General features: G+C 33.6%; 1 protein-coding gene across 1 annotated transcript in view; it reads left to right on the forward strand.

Annotated features, from left to right (window-relative positions):
* GRIK2 (glutamate ionotropic receptor kainate type subunit 2) overlaps nucleotides 1-24,394 on the forward strand; it is a 253,600-nt gene that overhangs the window by 44,722 nt on the left and 184,484 nt on the right. Inside the window, exon 6 of the mRNA XM_088533518.1 lies at nucleotides 1,878-2,051. Coding sequence (XP_088389644.1) covers nucleotides 1,878-2,051 — 174 coding nt within the window. The remainder of the gene's footprint in view (nucleotides 1-1,877; nucleotides 2,052-24,394) is intronic.

Genomic DNA, 24,394 nt, shown 5'->3' on the forward strand with positions numbered 1-24,394 from the left:
TGGTCAAATGCTAACTAAGAAACACTTTAAAAATTTGTAAAATAATACACTAGAAACAAAGGTTATGTGCATTTCTCAGCTTACCATTGTACTGAAAATTGCCTGTTTAGATTGTAATTCAGTAACACCCTTAAAATAGATGTCATTTCAAGCATCAAGCCTTGGTAAAATTATGCTTAAAAAGACGTACGTTTAAAATAACATACATGTTTAAATTCTTCCTGGATTTAATCTTTGTGGTAAAATGGACAGTTCATATAATGAACTTTGTGAAGTTCATTAGAACTTCAAGAGAAAAGTACTCCAAAGAAGTATTTATCTTCTTTTAGAAGGGTAAGTTGTGCTGTCATTCCTGAATTTGTAAGATTACATATTAGAGGATTTTCCTCATTAGTCTTTCAAAATGGATTCTAGACTTTGCAATTTTATTTGGTAAATTTTCACTTATTATTGGTGAAAATTGCTTGTTTGATTACTTCTAGTACTTTGAGTACTGTCTCATTTGCATTTTATCTTTCCTTTTTTAAAGCCATGTTAAAAATAAAGTTTTTTGTCATTTTTATTTCCTTATTGGAACATTAACTATTTATTTTAATTTAGAGAAATCACAGGATAATTCAATGGGTACAAACAGATCCTTGATTTTCACTTCTCGGTATATCTTTGGAGCATGCATCAGAATTTAGTTGTTTGATTTATTAATTGCTTCTTACCTACACAGTGGAGGCCTGTCAAATACATTTTCTAGTAAAAGTGTTTACAGCAATTTTCTGTGCATTTGCAGTGATTAATTCAAGGTCTAATGCAGTAGCTCATTCTTTTACTGGAATATGTGTGGTCATATTATGTACATATAATACTGCTGTGCATATTTATTAAGGTGTTAATGTACATATGTTTGGATTAGGCAGTTACATCTGAGGCTCTGATTATTTATTTATTTATTCCCCAGAAGGATAACTGTATTACAATCTTAAAGACAAAAATGCTGGATGGGAACCAAAAAACGTGTTGTAAAGTAGTTCCAGTTATGTTCAGCCTTTCCTTCAGCAACAAATTTTTATTTTTTTATAGAGACCATGAATTAGATCATTTCTACATGGATAACCTGCAAAAAAATTTTTTATGATGCACTTAGCTAACCATAATGAGTCATGATTGTTTTGTTCATCACCTTAATTTGAGGTTCCGTCATGTTTAAATTTGACCTTACACTTGAATTTTCTAATGTCAAACTTTAGTTCTGTCTTGTTTCTGAAAGTCTATTGAAGGCTTAGGATGACGTTAAGTTTATTTGCTTGATCTAAAATTTGATTTTTCTTCTCTTAAATCATTTCTACTTGTGTGTATGCATGTGTAAATGTATATGCATAATACATATTTTGAAAATTCATTGATTGCAAATGTTATGCTTCTGGAGAGAAATACCTAATAAAAGATAGATAGTTTATAAGTATAGCAGATGGATGTGAAGAATGTTTCTATTTAAACCTGTTTATCATTTCAAGCATGTATCTGGTAGGTCATACAAAGATCTAATACTAATCTTATTAGTAATTAATAATAATATTTAAGCTGGATCATTTCTAAATGATACAATTCTGCAAATGGACTTTGCATTTCCTAAAATGATTTTTAAAAGGAAATTGAATATTTTATTTTTCTGTGAACCAAATCATTCCCATTGTAAAATCAGTTTAGTCTTTTGCTTACCAAATGAGAAAACAGATTTCTAAATAAGCAGCACATGATGTATTTTCTAGCATATATAGTACTGTGCATGACAAGGTTCAGTGCAGATGTCTAGGGAGATGGTCAAACAACAGAATATGAATTGCAGTATATTAGATGATTTATATGACGATCATTTTTTCCAGGACTTATTTGCCTTGGATGTGGAACCCTATCGGTATAGTGGTGTTAATATGACTGGATTCCGAATTCTAAATACGGAAAATACCCAGGTGTCATCAATCATTGAAAAGTGGTCTATGGAGCGATTGCAGGCACCTCCTAAACCTGATTCAGGCTTGCTGGATGGATTTATGACGGTATGAATATCAATTTTTGTGTCTTTTTTTTTTGTATATGCTTGGGAAGATTAAAAAAAGCCTTAACTTCTCTTTCCTATCACTGTATTTCCTTGAGACCAAATCTTACTCTGATTAATAGTCAGAGGATAGCTGTGGTATTTGTTATTCATCCAGACCATATTTTCCTACATTGTTGGTGAAAATGCTCTGTGAGACTAGATGAACCCTGCAAAAGTCAAGATAAATTACATTATTTACAAATGAGTACAAAATTTCATTGTGTTTCTTTGGAAGATTCCAAGTCAAATTACCAAGTATGTGTCCCGTTGACTGCAGTTGGGGCATTCCTTGTTTCTAGGATGTTGCTCAGGAAAGGTGGGAAGGACAAGCATATTTGAGAAGACTACTGACAATGAATTAATTATTCATCATATTTTACTTTCCTTTCAGGTTTTCTTTTAAATGGGCTTTGGGAGAATAAATTTAAACTATTTAGTGAATGCTACTATATTTAATCACTCCATTATTTAATAAAAAAATCCTTAACACAGAAAAGAAACCCATTCTGATTAATAACAACACAACCATCTTTGCTCATTCAGTGATGCAGGAAGATCCTGTTTATCTTCCCACATTTTTGGTTTTGGATCTACACATGTGTAAGAGTATACCCATGGGAGTATACACAAGAGTTTTGTTTGTAGAGAGTTCTTATGATAAGAGCTTTGCTTGTAGAATTATCTGTAGGCATCAAATAGATGCGATTTCTAGTAAAGTCTAAATAAATTGGTGATTTTTAAATAAAGCTGTGTGAATATAATTTTAAATTAGTACATAGAAGTTCTGAGTGAGGGTCTGGAAGGAATGTTCTACTCTATTAAAAGGTTTTCATTATGACTCATAGAATCATAGAATGCTTAAGGTTGGAAGGGACCTCTAGAGATCATCTAGTCCAACCCCGCTGCACACACAGGGTCACCTAGAGCACATGACACAGCACTGCGTCCAAGCGGGTTTTGAAGATCTCCAGAGAAGGAGACTCCACGACCTCTCTGTGCATCCTGTTCCAGTGCTCTGTCACCCTCACTGTTAAGAAATTTTTAACATCACATCCCTCTTGTACTGTGGAGCCCAGAACTGGACACAATACTCCAGATGCGGCCTCACCAGGGCTGAGTAGAGGGGCAGGGGCAGATACTCATATATCTTAAAAGATTCCATTTGTACTTTAAGGGTTCTTTCATGTTTATTTATATATTTAGGGAAAATAAAAGTGCTTATCCTCCTAATAAATCGATTACAATCTATATGTGTTGCTCTCTCTTTGACTGTCTCTCTCCCTCCCCCTCTCTCTCACACACACACAAGCACATGCATGCACAAAGGTGTGCACATGTACAGTATGGCTTATGAAATCAGCTTCTGAAAATGTTGTGTCAAATGCTCACATAAAAACAGCGATCAGAGTATATTAAGTATATTGAGGACTATTAAGTATTTTAATATATTACTCTCATCACGATTTTTATATGACCATCCTGTATTCTTATTAAATGGAAAAAAAGAACTATATAGTGTATTTGAATTGAACCATAACATGGAGCAGGCACAAGTGAGAGTAGTTATTTCATCTAATATAAGTACAGGAATATTTACTGATAATTCTGTCACAGGTAATAAGCAGTACCTTTAGAAATTACCATTAAAAGAAAAGTCAAAGACTAATCTATTTCAATTCTTTGTCTTTTTTATTAATAAAATTAACTATATCTGGAATTTCTAAATCTTTTTCTCATTGTATACTTGCTTCTTTTGTTATCTTTATTACCATTGAAATCCCAATGAATATTGAACTAAATCTTTGCCCAGGTTAAATACAAAGTGGGGACGTTTTCAGACTAGTGTGAATTTTGTAATGAAATTTCACTTGATTCTTCAATTTCTGATACAATACATAAATATTGTAAAAGACAATACATAAATGCCTTTTTTTTTTTTTTTTAACTTTGGTTTCTTAGCTGTTTCCAAATAAAATCCCAAATGGGTCACAGCTGTAAGTCTGTTACAGTCTAATAGCTAGTTGTCCATTCATTCACATACTTTGCTTTCTGTTTCTTAGTGTTCGCTCAATGATTAGCACCACTAAATTCGTTTGCTAGCAGTTCAAAATGCACATTTGTAAAGTTAGTCTGTGAGAACTGTGGGTACTTAGCTGTTGAACTTTCTTCCTCTGACAAGCTTAAATATACTAAAGGTATATTAAGGAAAAGCAATAAAAATGGTTTGATCACATACATGACTGGATGAACAATGATTTGTTTTTTGCTTAATCATGCCATTAAATAAGATTTTTATTTCTTTATTTACTTCAGATACTAGAAAGTTTTAATTGAATTATTTAGACATATTTTACAGGGCTGTAGAAGCTGTATAAAAATAAAGAAGTCAGCAGGATATTTTTCCTGTGGTACAGACTAGTTAAGTCAAATACATGGATGTCCTTCAAAAAAAAGAGACTGAAATACTGAAAGTTTTTGAAGTTATCTCCAAACTAAATATTTGGAGGTGTATGTCACAAAAATTTGTTCCTTTTGTATATGTGCACCTGTAGCTTTACTGATATGATTTGCCTGAAAATATTTCTGTGCTGAAGACAATGAAGATAGCGGAATTAGAGGCCCTGTAGCTAGCTTGAAATGCAGGTATCTTTGTGTTATTATTGCTAGACTGTTTCTAGACTAAATTGAGGGTCTTTACACAATTCTCTGGTATGTGGTATATGAATTAATGTTACTTTTCTCTAACTTTAAACTAAATTCTGAATTTGAAAGCAGTTGCAATTTAGTATTTCCTGAGCAAGATGTCTCAATATTAAAAAAAAAAAAAAAAGGTTTCTTCTTGAAGGAATTAATTAATAAGATAAACTAAAAAAGTGAGAACCAAATCAAAATATTTAATCGTATAACTAGCTTTTAGTTCATACGAAGTCTAATTCAAAATTTATTTTATTTTATTTTTTTTCAAGAATTCTTTTTCATCTGCATGTGGTCTGGGTCCCCAGTGAATGTGGATTTTCCTGTAGGATGGAAAAACTCTGTAGTAATAATCACCGAGTATTTTGTCAAATTGTAACAGTATCATATTAATCTATCCCGTATTAACAGAAACATACTAATACTGCAAAACAGGGAAAAGTCGTGCTTAAACTAATTTCACAAAACCTGACCATGATATACTTGCATGATAGCATGAATTGAGTGGTATGGGTTCATAATTCTTCTACTATACAACTATTAATTTTCCACATCATTCTGTGCCTCAAGTCATAACTTAGCATGCATAATTAAGATGACCTAACAAACAGTGTTGCTTCATTAGCATAAAGTTTTCCTTGATAAGTGCTTTGCTTATCGTCCGATTCAGTTATCTGCTTTCATCTTATGTAGAAATGAGTGTGTTTTTTTCCTTCTGAGTATTAATTCCATTCTTTAATGTTCACTTTAGTAGCAAGATATGGCAAGTGCCGTGAAGCACCATGGTACTTGGAGAATCCTATACCTAAGGTCAATATTTAAGTGTTTCCTCAGGAAATCACAGTTTAGATCTAATATGTCTAGTAGGCAGCCAAGTAGAGAGGAATATGATATAGTCCTATGAATGCAAAGTATGTGTAGCTTTTCTTTCCCACTCTTATACCTCACGTTTATTTCTTACAAATTTTTAAATTCTCTATTCTTTTCTGGATATAATGTAGCTTAGATCCTTTCCACAGTGAAACATTTCTCAGCAGCTTGAAAATAGCTATAATATAATTTAGAGTACAATTAAATACTCAAGGCAAGAATACAGAGATTTGTTGTATGGCCGGAATAGGTTTAGGAGGTTTATTATGAGGTTTATGAGTTTTTTGGTTTTTTTTAGGGGGACCGGGGTGGCGGGGGGCGGGTTGGGTGAGAGGAGGCGATGGGAGGAATTTTTATCTGATTCAGAGAGATGTTTTATGAATAAAGATATGTATTTTTTAAAAAGCTGAGGTATTTCGTTTCCTCAGATAATGAGAATAGATCCATGGAGATTTTCTGTAAATATATAACTGTAAATTTATTGCCTTTACACATTCCGCACAATAGAAAGAATATACACTCCATTCTATGCACAGAGTTCTCCATAAAATTCATTTTGAAATTAGTCATTTTGACAGTTAAATAACAAAGATTAGGTTATAATTACTTCAGAATTTGAATGTGGAAATGAAAGAAAGAATAAATAATGTTGGATTTGTAAGTGTGTAGGCATTTTTCCCCAAATAATTCTTCCTATTTGCACAGCCACAGATAGCTGGTGGATACCTTCATGTATTCAGTGCATATACTTATGGTTTGCTTTTTGTTTTCCTCAATCATAAGAAAGCTTCCCATATATATATATATTTCTTTTCAAGATGCAGGTCTTGTGACTCTAAGGTGAACTATAGTGTATGTTAATTTTCATATTCTTATCTTTGTGGTCGTGCATGTTAGTCTAATATCCTCAGAAGATTATCTGAATCCAATGATAAGACAGAGAACTATTAAAGGAAAGAATGGTGTGTTTTTAGTTACATTGAATTGTTTCCTTTGAAAAAATCCTACAATGAGTCTGACCAATGTGTAAAGGCCAAGTTAAATGGCCAGCTGTAATCAGGGAAAGAACTTGATATCATCAGAATCCTTCAGCTTACTTCTTGATAAAGCTTTTTGAATTGTGTTAAACTAATTTGATTAAGGTAATACAATTGAAAAATGTACAATTTTCCCCTTCTAGAGAAAATTGGAAGAGATTAATAGGGTGAGGGAAAAATTGCAACTATGGCACTTGTAGTTCAAGAGCCATCTGGAACTCAAAAAAAAAATCTTTTTTTTTAAAAGATCCAATTCTTCATCGTAATATATCCAAGACTTACTGAAGCTTTTTTTTAGTGAAAATGAAAAATACCTTCTATATCAGCACATTTGACATGACTGATATTGAGGACATTCTTTTATTGCCCCAAACGGCAAGTATGTATTTTCCAGGTTTGATACCCTAAAGCTAAAGAAATTAGCCCAAGGAGTTGAATCTAGGTGTCTTTAATCCATTTTAATCAAGGTCTGATTGGGCAGCATGATTCAATCAGAAGCGTGAATAAAAAAGTCTGAGAAAGATAAAGGAAGAGATCAGTTTTTACTCTAGCAATTTTAAAAGTAAACTCCCAATAAATGACTTATGAAATCTAGGAGGTGCAAAACTGGTAATGCACACTACTAGTAATAATAACCATTTCATTTTGTTTTAAATCTATTTTTATTTCATAATTCCATTTCTTAATTTATTGCTGAGCTTTCTCTAAGATTCACTGTTTGTTTTCCTGCCAAGGAGGTGATATTTTATGGTGTCAACCAGCGTACTTCTGAAGTTTGAGTTCTCAGTGTCAGGATTCGCAGTGGTTGTATTAGTGATATAGGTGCTGAGGTAATCCTGTGTACACATTCTCTAGTGTGTGACAGAGAATTCTATTAAAATTCAATTTTGCTCTCCTTCAGGGAAGTAGACTTTTATAGTTACCTGGGGGTAAACAGAATAAAACTATTGCAACCCTGGTATTTTTAAGCTTATTGAGTTAGAGTATTAATGAAGTTTAGGTGCTCTTCCAGAAGCGTTAACAGAAGCAACAGCTACTTTGCTTCCTTATAATTCTTTAGAGCATACTTTGATTTTTTTTAAATAGTTAATTATTTTATACATGTTTACATTTATGATTTGAAATGGTAATCACTTTAATCTAGGAATTAAATTATTTTATGGAAGATTAAATCTTGAAATTTGTTGATTAAAATGTTACAAATTAATCACTTAGCTTTGTTAACAGCAAAAAGATATTTGTGAAACTGTGATTTCCTATCTAACAACTTGAGAAATAACAGCTATATTTCAAATAGATAGATAGTGAAATAACAACTCGGTGACTAGTATGAGGCATCATAACTGGATTGAAGGATTTGATGAGAAAAGGGTGCACTTAGCGTTCCTGAGGGTGAAAAGATTCATAAATATAATAATAATAAAAAGAACTCATTACAGAAGCAGAGCCTTGGTTTCTGATTTAGATCTTCAAAGAGGATAGCTTGTTATAGAGACAGCTTTATAATTATCCCTTTAGCAAAAGGAATTTTCTGGATCTGCTGATGAGATGTGTTTAGTAAAATAGTGTGGCAGCAAATGTGTACTTCAAAGGAAATACTAAACAATTACTTATTACTGCATTACAAGTTATAAGTCTCCCCCAGGCACAGTTAACTTCATAAATTTAAGGAATATAAAAGATTTTGTGCTTCAAGATGTTCTAGAAATTATATGTCAGCTATTCTGAGAATTAATTGCATTACCAAATATTTGACTCCTGCATTCACTGTACCTCTTTCTTGATATTTAGAAGACAAGATCTATCAGAACCTTTTATCCTGTTCTGAAGAAAACATCTGTCTAAGTGTTCTACACTTGTTTGTTATTTAGCAGTAATAAATTGCAGCTTCTTTCTTATGGTTTACTTCAGAGAGTTCTTCCAAATATGATTTGTGGATATATGCAGATATTAACAAATATCATAAGAATAATTTGGCTTTCTGTGATTCTTTCTTGTTTAAGTATTTCTGCTAGATATTTGCAAAGTGATAGAGGCTCTTAGTTTGACAGTAAGCAGGGAAATGGCAGAAGTTGCACAACCAGCAGTCTAGAAGACTAACTGGCACATAGCTTGTTTCTTGAAATACACACACCGAGTAAAGTGTGCTTACTCAGGGACTGCACTGTTGTACAGTTTCTGTAGATGTATCTGCATCACATAAAATATGATATCTGAGGATTATACCCCAAGAAAATATAATCACACCAACAAAGAAAGCTTTATTGAGATGTATCCTGAAATTCAACATAATGGTTTATTTATACGCTGTATCACTTTATACGCTGGAAAAGTGAGCCAAATGAAAGATACTTTTTTTATATTCCTTTCCTGTTTAATTCTGTTCTTAGGAGCAGTGTATGGCACTTAGCAGATTTAATTGCAGGAACAAACCACCCTCGCAGTCCTTATGGCTATAGTTGTAGGGTGTGGTGTGGTGGCAGTAATGTCATGCTGTGTTCCGCCTTGTGGTGCAAATCACTCAGTTTGTACAGAAAGCCAAAGTTTAGCCCTTATCACATCTTCCCCAGCTTCACAATGTCACTGCCAAATATTTATGTCTGATGTGTAACCAGCTGAATACTGAGATTTAAAAATATATTGTGGTGGGTGTCATCCTGATCCTATGGAATTCCATATATGTTTATAATTTGGGCATAGTTTGGTAAGCTCTAATTGTCTTCACTCATTACATGCCTCTTACCTGTGAAAAAATAACATTTTCATTTTTTTTTTGTTGCCAATTAATGATAAATACTTACTAGACCAGATGATATAGTTGGTAGAAACAAATAAGTTTGGGGGTTTACCGTTCTCTTTACTTAAGGCCTAAAAGGGCCTACATTTGTATCGTTTTTCCATTTTTTTTCACATGCATATGTGAATAAGTAATAAAAATATTAATAAAAAATATTACTTCTCCCTATAAATCTTTTTCTGCTTATCTGCTTAGTGCACTACCAGTGCAATACACTGTTTCTAATATTAAATGGACCTATGTAGTACATGTAGATTTCACTGGGACTTTCACTCAAACTAATATATACTAATTGCTTAAAATCATTTTTCCTAGGGGATGGGTCTATTTCCTGTTCAGAACATCATGGGCTCAATTTTAGTGTCTCTACAGATATCGCAGGGTATTGTGCCTAGCCTCCGGCTGCCACTCCAGAAAAGCACAGGCCTCCAATAGAATTTGCCTACATGGATGCTTCACTTACAAATGGTGCTAAATTCCTCCATCTAGGCAGCTGACTCAAGACTGTTACTGGAACTCTAGCAGTGAATATATTTCCCTCTTAAACAGTCCAATGGGTATGAAGTGGTTACAAGCACAGGCATAGACACATTAAAAATGTCTAGGAAAAACCAACACCAACCCAAAATTGTGCTTGGATACCTTCCTGTCAGTCTACAAACAAAATTAGCATGCTTTCATTATTCTATATTTTCTCTGTGAGCTTGAGACCTCTGCATGTCCAGCATATGAAATAAATGGGGAGAATAAAATTCTAAATTCAAGAGAGTTTGAAGTAGTGTGCTATTGTAGGATTGAGATTTGAAATATTAAATTTTATACTCTTCAAATTCCCTCTTCCCAAGGTCTGTGTGTGTATGTCTCCAGTGCTAATATGCTACAGAATTGAATCTTAAATTACATTTGAAAATTAATGTTAAATAGTAAATAATGTTAGATTATGCTATTTTTGATTTCACAACCTTGCAATTACTTATAGCGTTGCACATTAGTTATTCTGATGTAATTCCAAAGTTAAAATCAGGATGTTGTTAAAACCCCAAACAAATAACTTGTTAGCTGAAGGCATAATCTTGTCTGTCAGAATACTGTTGAAAATAATATTTTTTGATTATTCATTTTCTATCTGACAAACTTCTGTTCTTGTCACAATACTCCTCATTTTTGTTGTAGTCCCTTCATGCTCTATACCTTGTGATTCATATTTCATACTAACATGAATGCTAGAACTAGGATATCATCCTAGGCAAGTAGTTACTCTATACTGTTTATTTAGAATTGAAGCCACGGAGCTGATGTATAGCATAGCAGCTACAAGACTGCTGACTTTTTTTTTTTTTTTTTTTCCTCCACAAAGTTGACTGTATAATGCAGAAGGAACTGTCCACAAAAATTTGCTGTGAATGAATTTTCTTGGATTGTCCTGAGCTCCTTCTGGAAAACTGAGATGCCTATAGACCCTTTTTGGTCAATGGTAGATTTGATATTATTTTTAAAGTTGGCTGTTTAATGTTGCTTTTTATTTCCCATGTGTTGGATATTAATGTTTTTATATCTAATAATTGGCAGTGTTACAGATAAGTGGCTGAAGTATGGAAATGCATACTGGCAGGGAGAATTGACTTGGTCAATCACTTTCTTATTTAAAATCTTTAAAGCCTACTGTACATATTCATATGCACCAATGCAATGTGTATAAAAATATATAGAAACCAATATAGTAGTGAATGATTTTTAAAAAAAGTTCTGTAGCAGAATTTTTTTCTTGTATCAAATTTATCAGTTGACACCATTAAATCTTCATGGTTGACATAGTCTTCATTTTTTTTTTTGCCTTTCATAGGCTATAACTCAAGAAAGTACAATTTAGTGGAACATACCTTTTTCAACTTCACAACCTCTTTTTTCCTACGGATATTTCTGCTGTTTTTGTTTTTGAATATATTTTTTATTATTAAATTCTATTAAACAGCCTAAATAGACATCAAGCATAAAGGAGAATGAAAATGAGTGAAAATAAAATTGCTTTGTTTAAATCTGGAAATGTAAATACTTGGCATATCACTGTCTCCTGGGGCCATCATCATGCATGTAAGGTCCTCAGGCTGCATTTCTGTGTTCACGAATCTCAAATTGAAATCTATAGTCACAAAAAGAGAGGTTTCTGTCTTAGGTTGCAAGATTTATTGCAACATCTGGGAGGAATAGAAAGTCCTCTTTGTTCTTTGGCACAGTCAGTCATGTCTCTGTATCTTTGTGTAAAGCAGAGATGTGCTTAATGATTATTTGCTTAAATTTACCACTCCTTTGTAATCCTCAGGGAAAATAGCAACACAAACCATTTCTTATAATTGAATATTCCTCTACTGATAAGAATCCAAGTAGAGTTCTTTATATTCATTTTTCTGTATTTACTCTTGAGATGGTATAATGGAGTAAAACCTAAATAAAAAGCTTAAAAGAAATACACTTGTTTTTGAAATTTATGGTGAACTGTATCATAGAGTATTGACTATCTTTGTTAACATTGAATATATTTGTATTGTATTATATTTGGATTGTATTTTCATTGTCTTACTATCCCATATTTGGCATGTATATTGAATTAGTACTTGTCTCAGATAATGGTTATCTATGAGAAACAGACACCAATAATGTTAGCAAATTGCCTTTAAACAATTAAAGGTATTTAGAATGTGAAGAATTATTCTTTAAATGCTAAGTAAGTAATAAGACATAGCTGTGTTGTGTAAAAACATATCTTATTGGGTTGTAAAATGTGAAACACTAAAATGAAGTGTATAGATACTGAGGTTTAACCTGAGCAGAATTTACTTTTCCTGAAGTTTATTAATAGGCAGTTGGAAAGTTTTGTTTCCTTTTTCATCATTGCTTGCAGTTCTCTGAGGCAAAGACCACATTTCTTTCAAAAAAAAAAAAAAAAAAAAAGGCCATGGATCTTATTTTATGGGTACTTTTGGTCAGAAATGATTTTGAATGGGAAACAAGATGGCCTTGGGAATCAAAATGCATACATTATTTATATGAAGTTTGTTAATGCTTTTGGTTTCAGAATGTCAGGGACCTGCATTGATTTACAGCTAAAATCGAAAGAGAAAGTCAATCAGAACAGCTGTGGGAGGTAAAGCAGTATCAGGAAAGATCTTTACTGTTTGAACACCAGGTGCCCTAGCTGTTACAGAGAAATGCTTGTACTTAAGGATTTTTTTAGGCGTATTAATTGGTAGTAACTGGCCAAAGCTAACATGAGTTTTACTGAGGATTTCCTCCTAAAGAGTGAGCTGTTCCCTAAGAAGATACATTCCTACGTCTTCATTTACAAATAAGTGTTCAACCTTCCAGAATTTCAGGAAACTACTATTCTCTTTGTACATCATAAGTTGTGAAAAGTTTGAAAAGTGGTGCTCAGTTAAGCTTCATTAGTGTGACATACTGCCCTCAAAAATATATTCTTGGGATGATATGTAGGATTTTTTTTCCTTCTGTTTCCTATGACTTGCCTGTAGCAAGTAGCTTTCAAAAAAAGATAAAAAATAATAAAAAATAAATAAAGTGAGGTGATCCTTCTCCTCTACTCAGCCCTGGTGAAGACACTTCTGGAATACTGGGTCCAGGTCTGGACTCCCCGGTAAAAAGAGGCATGAAGCTACTGGAGAGAGTCTGTGATAGGACTGTGAAGATGACAAGAGATTGAAGCATCTCTTCTATGAGTAAAAGTATATAGAGATGGGCCTGTTTAGCCTGGAGAAAAGAAGACTGAGGGGTGTTCTTATGAGTGTATACAAATATTGGAAGGGAGAGTGTCAAGAGGATGAGGCCAGACTCTTTTCAGTTGTGCCCAGCAATAGGATGAGAGACAGAGGACACAAACTGAAACATAAAGTTCCAATTTGAGAAAAAACTTGCTGCCTGTGAGGGTGACAGAGAACTGGAACAAATTGCCCAAAGTTTCTGTGCAATGATCTTGTATAATGTGCTCTAGGTGACTCAGTTTAAACAGGGAGATCCGACTAGATTATCTCCAGAAGTCCAATCTCAGACATTCTGTGATTCTGTAAAAGAACCTAATAGTTTAAATAATGCACTTCCAGTAGAAAGAAATCATGAAAAAACTATATATTTTTGTGTTCTGTTAAGCGTTTGTCTAGTTGTAATATTTTAATATAGAGAAAAACACAACAAATTGAACTTTGTCCATGTTAGCAGGTGTTGTATTTATTTCTCTTAAAGAACATGTTTGGAAACAGTCACAGGAATTGTGTTTACCTTTTGAATACACAACTGTTGAACAGATTTCCTTGCAGAGGTCTTCTAGGAGTGCCTGCCAAGACTGTATCCTGGTATATTCAGATGCACTCTCTTTCACGGTAGTGACCATTACTTTGGTTTCATTTGTTTTTTTACATGCAACTTAGTATCCTGTGGTTGTACCTCAGAATGAACTGTTCATATTACATCTAATGAGGATGATGCATAAATAGTATATGATGCATTTACCTCTCCTAATTTGGTCTGTGTAAAAGTTATCTGTATCCTTTAAAGTAGTTGCCTATTTTCTCTTTACAGTCAGTAGAAGAAGAAGTGAGATATTGTGAAAAACTAATCTGAGATATGTAGGCCGCAATCCTACAGAGAGGAGTATAGAGAGCATAAATGATTGGCTGGCTGATTTTATATGGCTGAACTTTAGTGATATGACTACTTTCTGATTTCAGCTTTTGTATGTAGAGACCCACATAACACTTGTATTTTATTGTTCTTTGACTTTTGAATTATAGGGTTACAGTTCTAATCTTTCTTTCCTGTAGCTTTCAGAAGATATTTATATCTATGTTGAGTCACGTTATTTTGGTGCTCTATTTTGAATTGGTGACTACTAGCTGACAGAGACTTTTGACAAACTAACCAAAAATGTATTGAAAATATGTTTGCGTAGTGGAAGTAATGTTATGAATTGGAACTAATCCAGTCAGATGAAACTTGAATAACAAAATTAAAAAACATATCAGAAATTATAGTACCCAACAATACTTCCCTCTCAATACCATTTAGTAAAAACTTTCAGTCTTTATCTTTCCAAGCCAACTCATAAATATTTTTTAGATACCCAACAATTCATATTGTATTCTGTAAAAACAGTGAGTTTAATACTTGCCAGAGATAGATAGGGGTCGGAGGAATGCTCTACTGTCTCTTTATTATTGTTATTAATATTAATATTACTATTATTATTTTTAAACTCTAGAAATCCATAGTAGTTTTGTTTGTCAGAAAAACAGAAAAAGCTCCAAGTCATTTCTTTGATAAGATCATAATTGTATAGAGTTCTGAAAATGTGTATGAGGTTTCATATTTTTTTCAGATTAGCTGGCAGCTGCAACTGCTGAAGCTAGTAAGAGAAATCTCTATGGGCCAATTTTTGATGTTATACTTTCAGCCTGTCTTCCCCCATTATCTTTACAACAAGAAGAATCCAAGGGTTACTTAAAGTAAAGCAAAACTAAACCAAAGCAACTGTATTTCAGTGTTAGTTAGAAAATACATAGGACCTAGAGTCTCCAGCTATTAAGATTATGTTATCACAGAATCACAGAATGGTTAAGGTTGGAAGGGACCTCTAGAGATCATAGCTGAAGCAGGGACACCTAGAGCACATGGCACAGGATCACATGCAGGAGGGTTTTTAAGATCTCCAGAGAAGGAGACTCCACAACCTCTCTGGGCAGCCTGTTCCAGGGCTCTGTCACCCTCACAGGAAAGAAGTTCTTCCTCACATGGAGGTGGAACTTCTTGTGTTTCAGCTTGCACCCCAAACCTCTTTATGATTTCTTCCGGTGGAATTATGACCCATGGGAAGGCAGACTAGAGATAATTTTTTTTTATTCTGAGTAAGTATGAAGCATCAAATAGGTCAAGATTAAATAATGAAGCCTTCAACAGACAGTAATGGAACAACATTAAACCTTTTGACTTCACTGGACAGTTAGATGCACTAATGGAGGTACCGTACTGGGAAAGCATAGATTTTATTTGGAATTTTTAATGTAGAGGTGATCACACATGATGAATAGCTATGCTAAAAACATGGAAATTTTCTGCCAGAAAATGAAAAGATTAAGTGTCTCTCTACCACATAATGGCTCACTAGAAGAGTGTAATAGTGGTGCAGTAGAATCTGAGAAGAGATGATCTTCCATTTAATAGTCCATTGACTTTCCTCCTAGAGACATGCCTCCTCTGTGATGGCGATACTTTTTATTTTCAGTTCACAATCAAACTGTTTTGGTATGACTTGGAATGGTACTGTTTTGTTGATTTTAGAAAAAGGTTTAATTCATTAAAGTCTTAGGCTTTTCAATTCAGATTTAGTTACTGATTACAGTTGTAGTACAATAGAGTATATAAAAATAGATGTTGCTAAACACATTAGAATTGAATTCATTGAATTTTGCTATCTATTATCATAACCTAGTCTTCAGTCTAAATTCTAAGACTTTTGATACTGTCTCCGGTAGCATCTTCATAGGTAAACTCAGGAAATGTGGGTTAGATGAGTGGACAGTGAGGTGGATTGAGAACAGGTTGGATGACAGAGATCAGGCGGTTGTGCTCAGCTCAGCTTGTGCTCAGCTGTGTAGCGTCTAGTTGGAGGCCTAGAGCTAGTAGCGTTCCCCGGAAAGCTGCTACACCAACTGGCAGATATGCCTCTGTTATGCTTATCTGATAAATACAAGCAATGTTCAAAGAAAGAAAATAGTTTGTACTTAAAGGTAACATTCACTCAGGAAACTCTAATGGGCTTCAATTCAGACCATCAGTTCAAGCCATTTGGATCAGGGGTGCAGAGCTGCAAGCTACGTTTTCTGAATGACGTAACAAAAAATCTCCTAATAGAGAATTAATTATAATTAATTAAAATTAATTTACTTTTAAAGCTATTTCATTTGCAAAAAATATATCTTCCTCTTGTTGAGATTACAGACTTGTTTTTTCTTAGCCTTCATGTTTGTTTATGGATTTCTTAATATGGAGTTGCTCGAAACACTGGGGTGATCTGCTTTCCTCTTTTCTAAACACTGATATTACACAAAATAGCTAGAATGCTGGCAGCTTTAAGTAACAAGCATTTGTTAAGCACTACATTGTACAGACTTCATCAATTAAAGCAAAGGAATTAAATATGAAAACACAGAGCAAGTATACTCTTCCTCTGCTCCTTGGAGAGTTAAACTACACCATGTTTTGGGATTAAGCATTCACATTATTGATATTTGCTTTGTCTTTTCTTCAGACTCCTATGCTGTATAAAAAAAGAGGTAATTGCTAAAAGGGGAAAAAAAAAAGGGGAAAAAAAAGGCAGTTGTTTCTCATGAGAAAAAAAGAGTAGATGAGGGAAGAAACAATTAAATCTCAAAAGACTAAAATTAACTTTGTGGTCTCTGCTGGTGAATTGTCAGGCAGCAATGACAGTTCTGTTGTAGGTTTTACTTATAATGTCGTTGCTATTAATGTGTTCTTAGGAACATCACTATGATTGTCACAATAAACATCCCAGTGAATGACAATAGATCATCAGAGATGATCTGGGTTTTATTTCACTGGAATCACCAGCGATTACAAGAAATTTCTAAGGCATCGATGACTTGTTTTCATCTGACTGAGCAAAAATTCTCATAGGAATTTTCTATGTAGTAGTAGTAGATAGTAGTCATAGCAGCAATAGGAGTAAAACCTCAAATAGTTTAACTCCAAAGTCTGAAAAAAGAGTTTTTTTTTTTTTTTTTCTGATACATTAATCTTATTTCCTTATTATGGAGACTATCTGGGTAAGAAAATGCATATTAGAAATCTTTGCAAAAACATATGAAAGTATTTTAATCATTATCAGAAAGAAAATGCTTTCTGTAGTTAAAACACTATCAGAAATGTTTAACAGTGTGCCCATCCTGAAACCCAAAGGATGGCATATCCTTTATAAATGTTCGTTATCCTTAAAAACAATTTATGTTTTACACCTGTATTGAACTTATATAATTCTTAGTGGAAGTTTCAACAGAAATTTCTGAGCTAGTAGAAAGTGGCTAGTGTGTATTTGTCACAATATATACTCACAGTGAGTTTTGCATGAGTTGAAGTTCCTTTGTCGTACATAATTTTGGATTTTATGAACTATTGTATTCTAGCAAGGCCTAGATGTGCTTTGGAATTCCAAAAATAGCGCAGAAAATTGCTGTGTTCCTTATCTTCTGCTCAGACCATTATGAGTTGGCACTGAAGTAGTGCAATGGATATGGACTATTGTTGCTGTGGGTGGTGTGAACCTGGCTGCATGACTGATTTACTTTTATTCCATTATTGTAATGATATAAGTAGTTCTTTGAACATTACCAGCAAGGAAGCCTTGTTTGCTACTTATTTGTAGCACCTAGGTGATGAACACTGGTGTTTAAGGCAGTAACAATAATCATTGAATTTTTTACATAGTTTGCACATCTTTCCTCCCTGAATTCTCAGGAAGTCAAGACTGGTGAGGCAGCCATTCCTCCAGTGGAATATTTAATGAAGTCTCTCTTATTTCCTTTTTTTTTTTTTCCTTCTGGGGCTTTAATATTTGTAAGATCTCTATCATTGTGTCACATCTGGAAAAAAGTGTAACACTTTCCTCCCCACTTCTGTTTTTCTTCCCCTCCTCTACTGCCTCATAATGACTGAGTACATGAAATTTGGCTAAGATTGTTTATCCATATTTTATCCTCTCTGTTCTTTTTCTCTGCTTTAATAGTTGTCAGATATTTTTAATCTTGTATATAAAACCATTAAAACTTACTTTACCTTCCATTTGGATAAACAACCGTTGAATTTAACTAGTACAGTAGGATAAAAGTGGAAGAAATGCAGACAAAAAGAAAGATTGGTTACTCTTGACTATTAAATATTTATATTGTGAAATTATCTAGTCTTCTTATTTTTTATTGGAAAGCTCACAGTTGCAATAATAATAATAAAAAATTTCAAGTTTTATATCACTGTGTCGATTAAGTAGTTGTGTTAGTGTTTTCAAACAGAAGATTCTCCTAGTTCCTCCTGACTGGGAAATTTCCTTTTTAAAGTAGTATGTCTTTCCTAAAAGGTACCAGGTATTTAGTTTAATATTGGTTTACGTGTTCACCCACACTGAATATCCAGTCAGAGATGTTTCTTATACCTATCATACATACCATCTGTGTTTTCATTCCTTGGCGGATTGCTGTAATTGATAGTAATAATGTTACAGTTGTCTTTCTGTGATACAGATATTGATCCCTGAGGACTCATGCAAAGGAAACAATTAATTTCTTACAGGCTATCAACCATCAGATATATGTATTTAAAATTACAGAACATTTGGAATTAAGAGTTAAAAACATTGCATTGCACAGAAATAAATTACTATCACTATTTATTGCTTAATTTATGATATTTCATAGAGCACTTTACAATCAGAAGAGCCATGCCTTAGTTTAAAATTTGGGTTGTTGTAAATAGATTTGATACATATTGCCACATTAGAATATCTGGTCTACAACATAATAACACATTTTTAGCTATTATTTTAATAGTTTACAATAGGCAGGGGATTAACAAGAATATTGGAAGACAGGTTTGAGATAGTTTAAGCAAACTACTGTATTTTGTGTAGGAAAGAACGGCAGTGACTGTTCTTTAGTTTATATAATGATGAAAAAACATGAATGAAAATACCATGACCCCCATGTATTTGTCAGTGCATGACTGATGAATATAAAATTGAATGAAAGAGCATAAAAAGGGTGAATATGACTGGACTGTTTGCAGACTTGCCATATTCTGAAAAAGCTCTTCTTTTGCAAGATCACAGTTATGTTCAGAAAGGAGCAGTGCATGTGTAACCAATGCACTAAACCAATAACTTACCATATTTTTGAGAACCTGGTGAGAATTTAACTAGAGATTAGAGGAGTAAGGGCAGGCATATAGGCAAATATTACCAGTTTTAGGTAAACACATCTTTAGTCCTGCCTTATAAGAAATGAGGATTTATTTGAATTTAGATGTATGTAAAGATTTTGTGCCCATTTCTTATTCCTTTACAGATCTTTGTCACAACTAGAAATTAAAGAATATGAAAATATGTTTTAATCTGGAAGGTTTGGGGAGCAAGGAGAATAGAGTTATTGGGTGGCTCTTCTATGACGTTATTGGTTTTAGTGTAGACTATTTATGCGTTCATATGCAGAATCTTCATGTTTAGTTTTTTATGAGCATTAAATAATAAATTTCCAATACAAAGCATCCATTTTCCTATAACACTCTCCTTAAAATATCATACAAGGCTTTTCAAAACTGCGAATAATAATATCTAAATAAAAAGTGCATATCGCATAGGAGAAATCTTAAATTTTTTCTTAATTGACTGGTAGTTTTTGTTAGTAGATTTGAGCTTTGAAAAAACAAATTTAATAGAGAGTGTGGCATTATCCTTTTCAAAAGGATAAAGGCTAAATTTCTTTCATTCCCATGGCATTTCTGTGAACTTTCTGTGGACTGTAAAATATTAGCTGCTTTGCATCAGGAAAGGATATTCAAATCCATCAGTTGTTCAGTATGATTTTTCTTTATCAGTACATTGTTAGATAGTTATCTCGTATAGATTTAAATAAATTTTATTTGCTAAATGCTGTTCAATGAATAGGGAAGATTCTGTTATCATTTATAGCAGTAAGTAAAAAAAGTACAACTACTGTAATCAAGAAAATAAATCCTATTATTTGTGCATAACTAAGAGTAAAATTCAACCTTGTGTACCTGGAATATTGTAAAAATACCAGTCTTTCTTAGCTTTTCCATTCACAGCTATGAGAAAAAGAAAAAAAGCACACAACATGTATTGTTGGGATCCTATTTTCCATACATTATATGAAAATCATATTTAATCACTTGATAGGAAAATAGAAAGCTTTCAGTAGGCAAAGCTAGTATTGAATTTGAAATTTTATTTTTCTCTGCATGTCTCTGTGGTTAGAACCAATGAGAGCTGTGAAAAAAATATAAGCTAACCACTCAATATCTATTCAGCTTTAATTTTTTGAAGAGATTATTGTTCTACTTTGCTCAAATGTAACTATTTCATTTTGATCCATCACAAGAAAAGAAATACTTTACTAATTACAGCACTTTTCTGCTCCATGGACAGAATCAGGCAATAACTGTTGTATGCTGAATAATCCCTTATGAAAACAATGTCCAAAGAAGACATCGAGTCTTCATTAAATGCAGTTCTGCTTGGCCGCTCTGCAATTTTAATAGGAAACGAAGAACAACTGTGTGAAATATGCTGTCACTTTGTAGCAATATGTCAGTGATATTCCAGCAGTTAATGGAAGCCAGTTAAAAAGAGATAGTTTCCATAAGTGGTGCTTTGTTTTTTATGCTTTGAAGAACTAACTGTATCATGTTCTCATGAATTGGTTGGAGTAGTATTTTGAAAATAAACATGCAGTTCATATGGGCATACAAACAGGGAATGAAGTATGACAGCATACACCATAATCATCCATAATTACTTATGCAGTCAGCAGCAAAATTTCAGACAGTTTATGCTGATGACTGAAGCATCTTCAAGCAACAACATGAGGTGTTTAACTCATGGGAATTAATAAGCACACTGAAGGTAATAGATACTCAATATGCAGAAATAATTCTGATGTATTTGAGCAATAAGTTTTAAGAAAGAACATAATTATGCAAAATGCATATTATACATTTTTAAAGTTTTGTGCCCATCATTGTTTTTTTTATGCATGGCGTTTTTAAGCCTAGTTAGCTTTTGACCTACAAATCTGTATATGTCCTCCTCATATTAAAAACTCGGTGAAGAAAAGGTGAAATTACAAGACATTGCAAAATGTTAATATCATTATCCAAAATCTTCTAACACTAAATGCTTTTCCTGTTCCATTGCTGCAGCTATTATTCGTGTTCATGCAAACAACATATCTGGTTTTGGGCAAGAGCAGAATGCCTTTATCTCAGCTGTTCATAGGTGGCATTTGGAAACCTAACTTTGGGTTTATGTGGCTAGGGCACTAGAGTCTAGTCGCTTGTTTTGTTCATCCACACATAGGTGTCTAGTAATTTTTCATGTATGCTATGAAGCTTCATGAGGCTGCTGGAGGGCCTACTTTATATGGAGTCTGCTTTATATTCTGTATCAATAGAGGCAAAAGTATCAAAAAGGATGAACCATTTTTCTTTTTACAAATGGAAAACTGAGTTTGAAAGGCTTCTGGGCTTTGGATGCCTACTTTATGCAGGTTCCACATTTCTTCAGATATCTAAGTTTTACCAGAAAGTAGGATTTACTTCTGTGCTGAGTCATTCCTATTGGATAGCTGAGCACTGTCAAAAGTGAATCCTCTCCGGGTAAGTCTCTCTGTGCATTGCATGTCCAATTGCATAGGGCATGTGCAGGTGCCTAAAGGTAGAGCGTAGCAATATTGAATATCTAAGTAAATATCTAAAGGTTTTTCTTTGTAGCTAGTTTTGATCATTTCCATGTGCAGCAAGTTTCTTGGGTTCCCTTGAGAGAAGCAGTAAAGAGGTCTAGCAAATAAGTCAAGTGATACATCTAGGTAGTTGAATGGGGTTCCAAGAGAAAGTGTACTACCTCCATGCATTGGTAAAATCAAAAGGGAGGAAAGCAATGCATTAATTGTTTAATTATAATAACTTGAAGATGTTAACTCATTTATAAGCTTGATAGAGCCCCTTTTTTATGACCCACTTGTTTTATCAGCACCTCTAACACCTCATATGTAAAACTCAGTAGAATTTCACAAAGAAAAGCAGCTGTGCATGCTGCTTGTTACAATAAAAAACAAACAAACAAAACCTTTTTAATAGGGGCACAGGAAAGTACGGACAATTTTCAGTATACACATTATAAATGAATATATGGAATGTATATGGACTTGCAGCAGATAGCAAGCTATTCATTCTGGAATTGCCACACTGAATGGCAAAGTTGAGCCTTTCAGAATGAAAGATAAAATCTAAAGATAATTAAATGCTATTTTGCCTTATTGATGGGTTTGCCCCAGGTGAGAAAAATTTTCTGCCTGTGATTATGACTGCAGTCTCTGCACTGAGTTTGAGTTGAAGCATTGAAGGGAAGCATTTTTGTATATGAAATATTTAGATATGTTAAGGGTGTAGAAAATATCCTGGAATACTTGAAGAACTTAGGAACTTTGTTCAAGTTTCAGCAGAAAAGGCTTACATTGAGATTTTACAAAGCGAGTGGGTGTCTGGATTTATAGTGTGTGCCGTACCCTTTAAAACAATAGTCTTTGTTGTTTTCTATCTCATCAGTTTGCTCTTGTATCAGCTTGCAACTTACTGAACACAAAACCCATGTAATTAGATATTTGAGAGATAAGAGGTAGGTCCTATCTACTGCTGGAGATAAGTCCTCAGGTGGTTAGATAGTGACTTTGCTTTGTGGTATGTTTAATGGAATTGGAATACACTTTAACAAGTGGCTTTTTTGACAACCCTTTATTAGCAGCTGGCAATTAAATGTGCTTAAAATTAAGATCCCTTGTTGTACGCATTCTTTCAGCCACAGAACACTGAGAGATGTGTATGTTATAATTACAATTATCTATTCTTCTCATTGTCCTGCTGAGGAATGCGACTGTAAATCTGGCAGCCGGACTACATACTTGGCGCGATCTCCTTGGCTGCAGATGTCTAATTGCAGGCAACCATTTTGTTTCAAATGGCTCATTAAAGCAGAAGCCATTTAGCATTGGTAACGTGGATCTGCATCCATGATTATGCATTTAATTAGGAAAGTGCAAGTTCTTTTTTTCTTTGTAATATGAATTTGTAAAATCTCTCCTACATAATCTGTTTTGGATGAACTTGAATAGCTTAATTTACTTTTTCACAGGGCTTCTTAATATCTATGCTACTCATCTGCAAACTTGGTAAGCTAGATATTAAGCCAATGCATACAGCATAGTTATACAAATCTATTACATGTTTATTGTCTAGTTTGAATTGTCCTTATTTTGCAGGCCTATAATTTGTTTATACTACTGGTTTATTTGTACTCACGGTTAAATTTTTTTTTGGCATATAAGCATCTCTGTGGACCTCACCTTGCATGGTTAACTGGTAAGATTAACCCTTTTGTTCCTTTCTCTTTTATTTTAGATTTATAGTTAAGAATGGTTTTCAGAGTAAGCAGGAAAGACAACCTCCATCAGTCCTTTCTTTCCTTGTTGGTGGGGCTTGATTTTCCTTGATGGTTGGTTTATTTTTCTTTCTCTTTAAAGAAAGACTTTTCTTTTAAAAGCACAAAACAGTCTGAAAAAACACAGTCTCTCAGCATAACTCTCATGTAGGCAAGAAAAATAGAATGGAATCTCAAGATATAGCCATATTTAGCAGTAGTGATTAGATAGTCTTTCGGTTAGTTTTCCTCTTGAAATATTCCTTCACTTCATTGTTTTTGCCTAATGTTAATCCTTTAAGAAGAAAGAGTAGTACACAACTGTCAGTTTTACAGAGTTGGATTTGTTTGAGCAAGATAACAGTTCCCAGAGGAATTTGAGCATGTGGTAGAGTACTTTACAGTCTTGCTTTGCGTCTCAGAGAGCTTTCCTGACTTGGCCTTGGTTGCTGATGTTTATTTCCCTGAGGAATGTCTGCCAGAGGTACTGTACTTGTTCTCTGAAATACAGAACTGCTTGCTGGGCTTATTTTTCCCATCTCTTATTTTCCCATCAAAAATCTACTTCTTGAATTCTTTCTATTGTGTTAATTCTATGTACTGCTTAGTGGACTGTGGCAGAGATG

Source organism: Tinamus guttatus, unplaced genomic scaffold (genome assembly GCF_059628265.1).
Source record: "Tinamus guttatus ecotype Peru unplaced genomic scaffold, ASM5962826v1 Tinamus_guttatus_pri_ptg000506l, whole genome shotgun sequence".
Lineage (NCBI taxonomy): Eukaryota > Metazoa > Chordata > Aves > Tinamiformes > Tinamidae > Tinamus > Tinamus guttatus.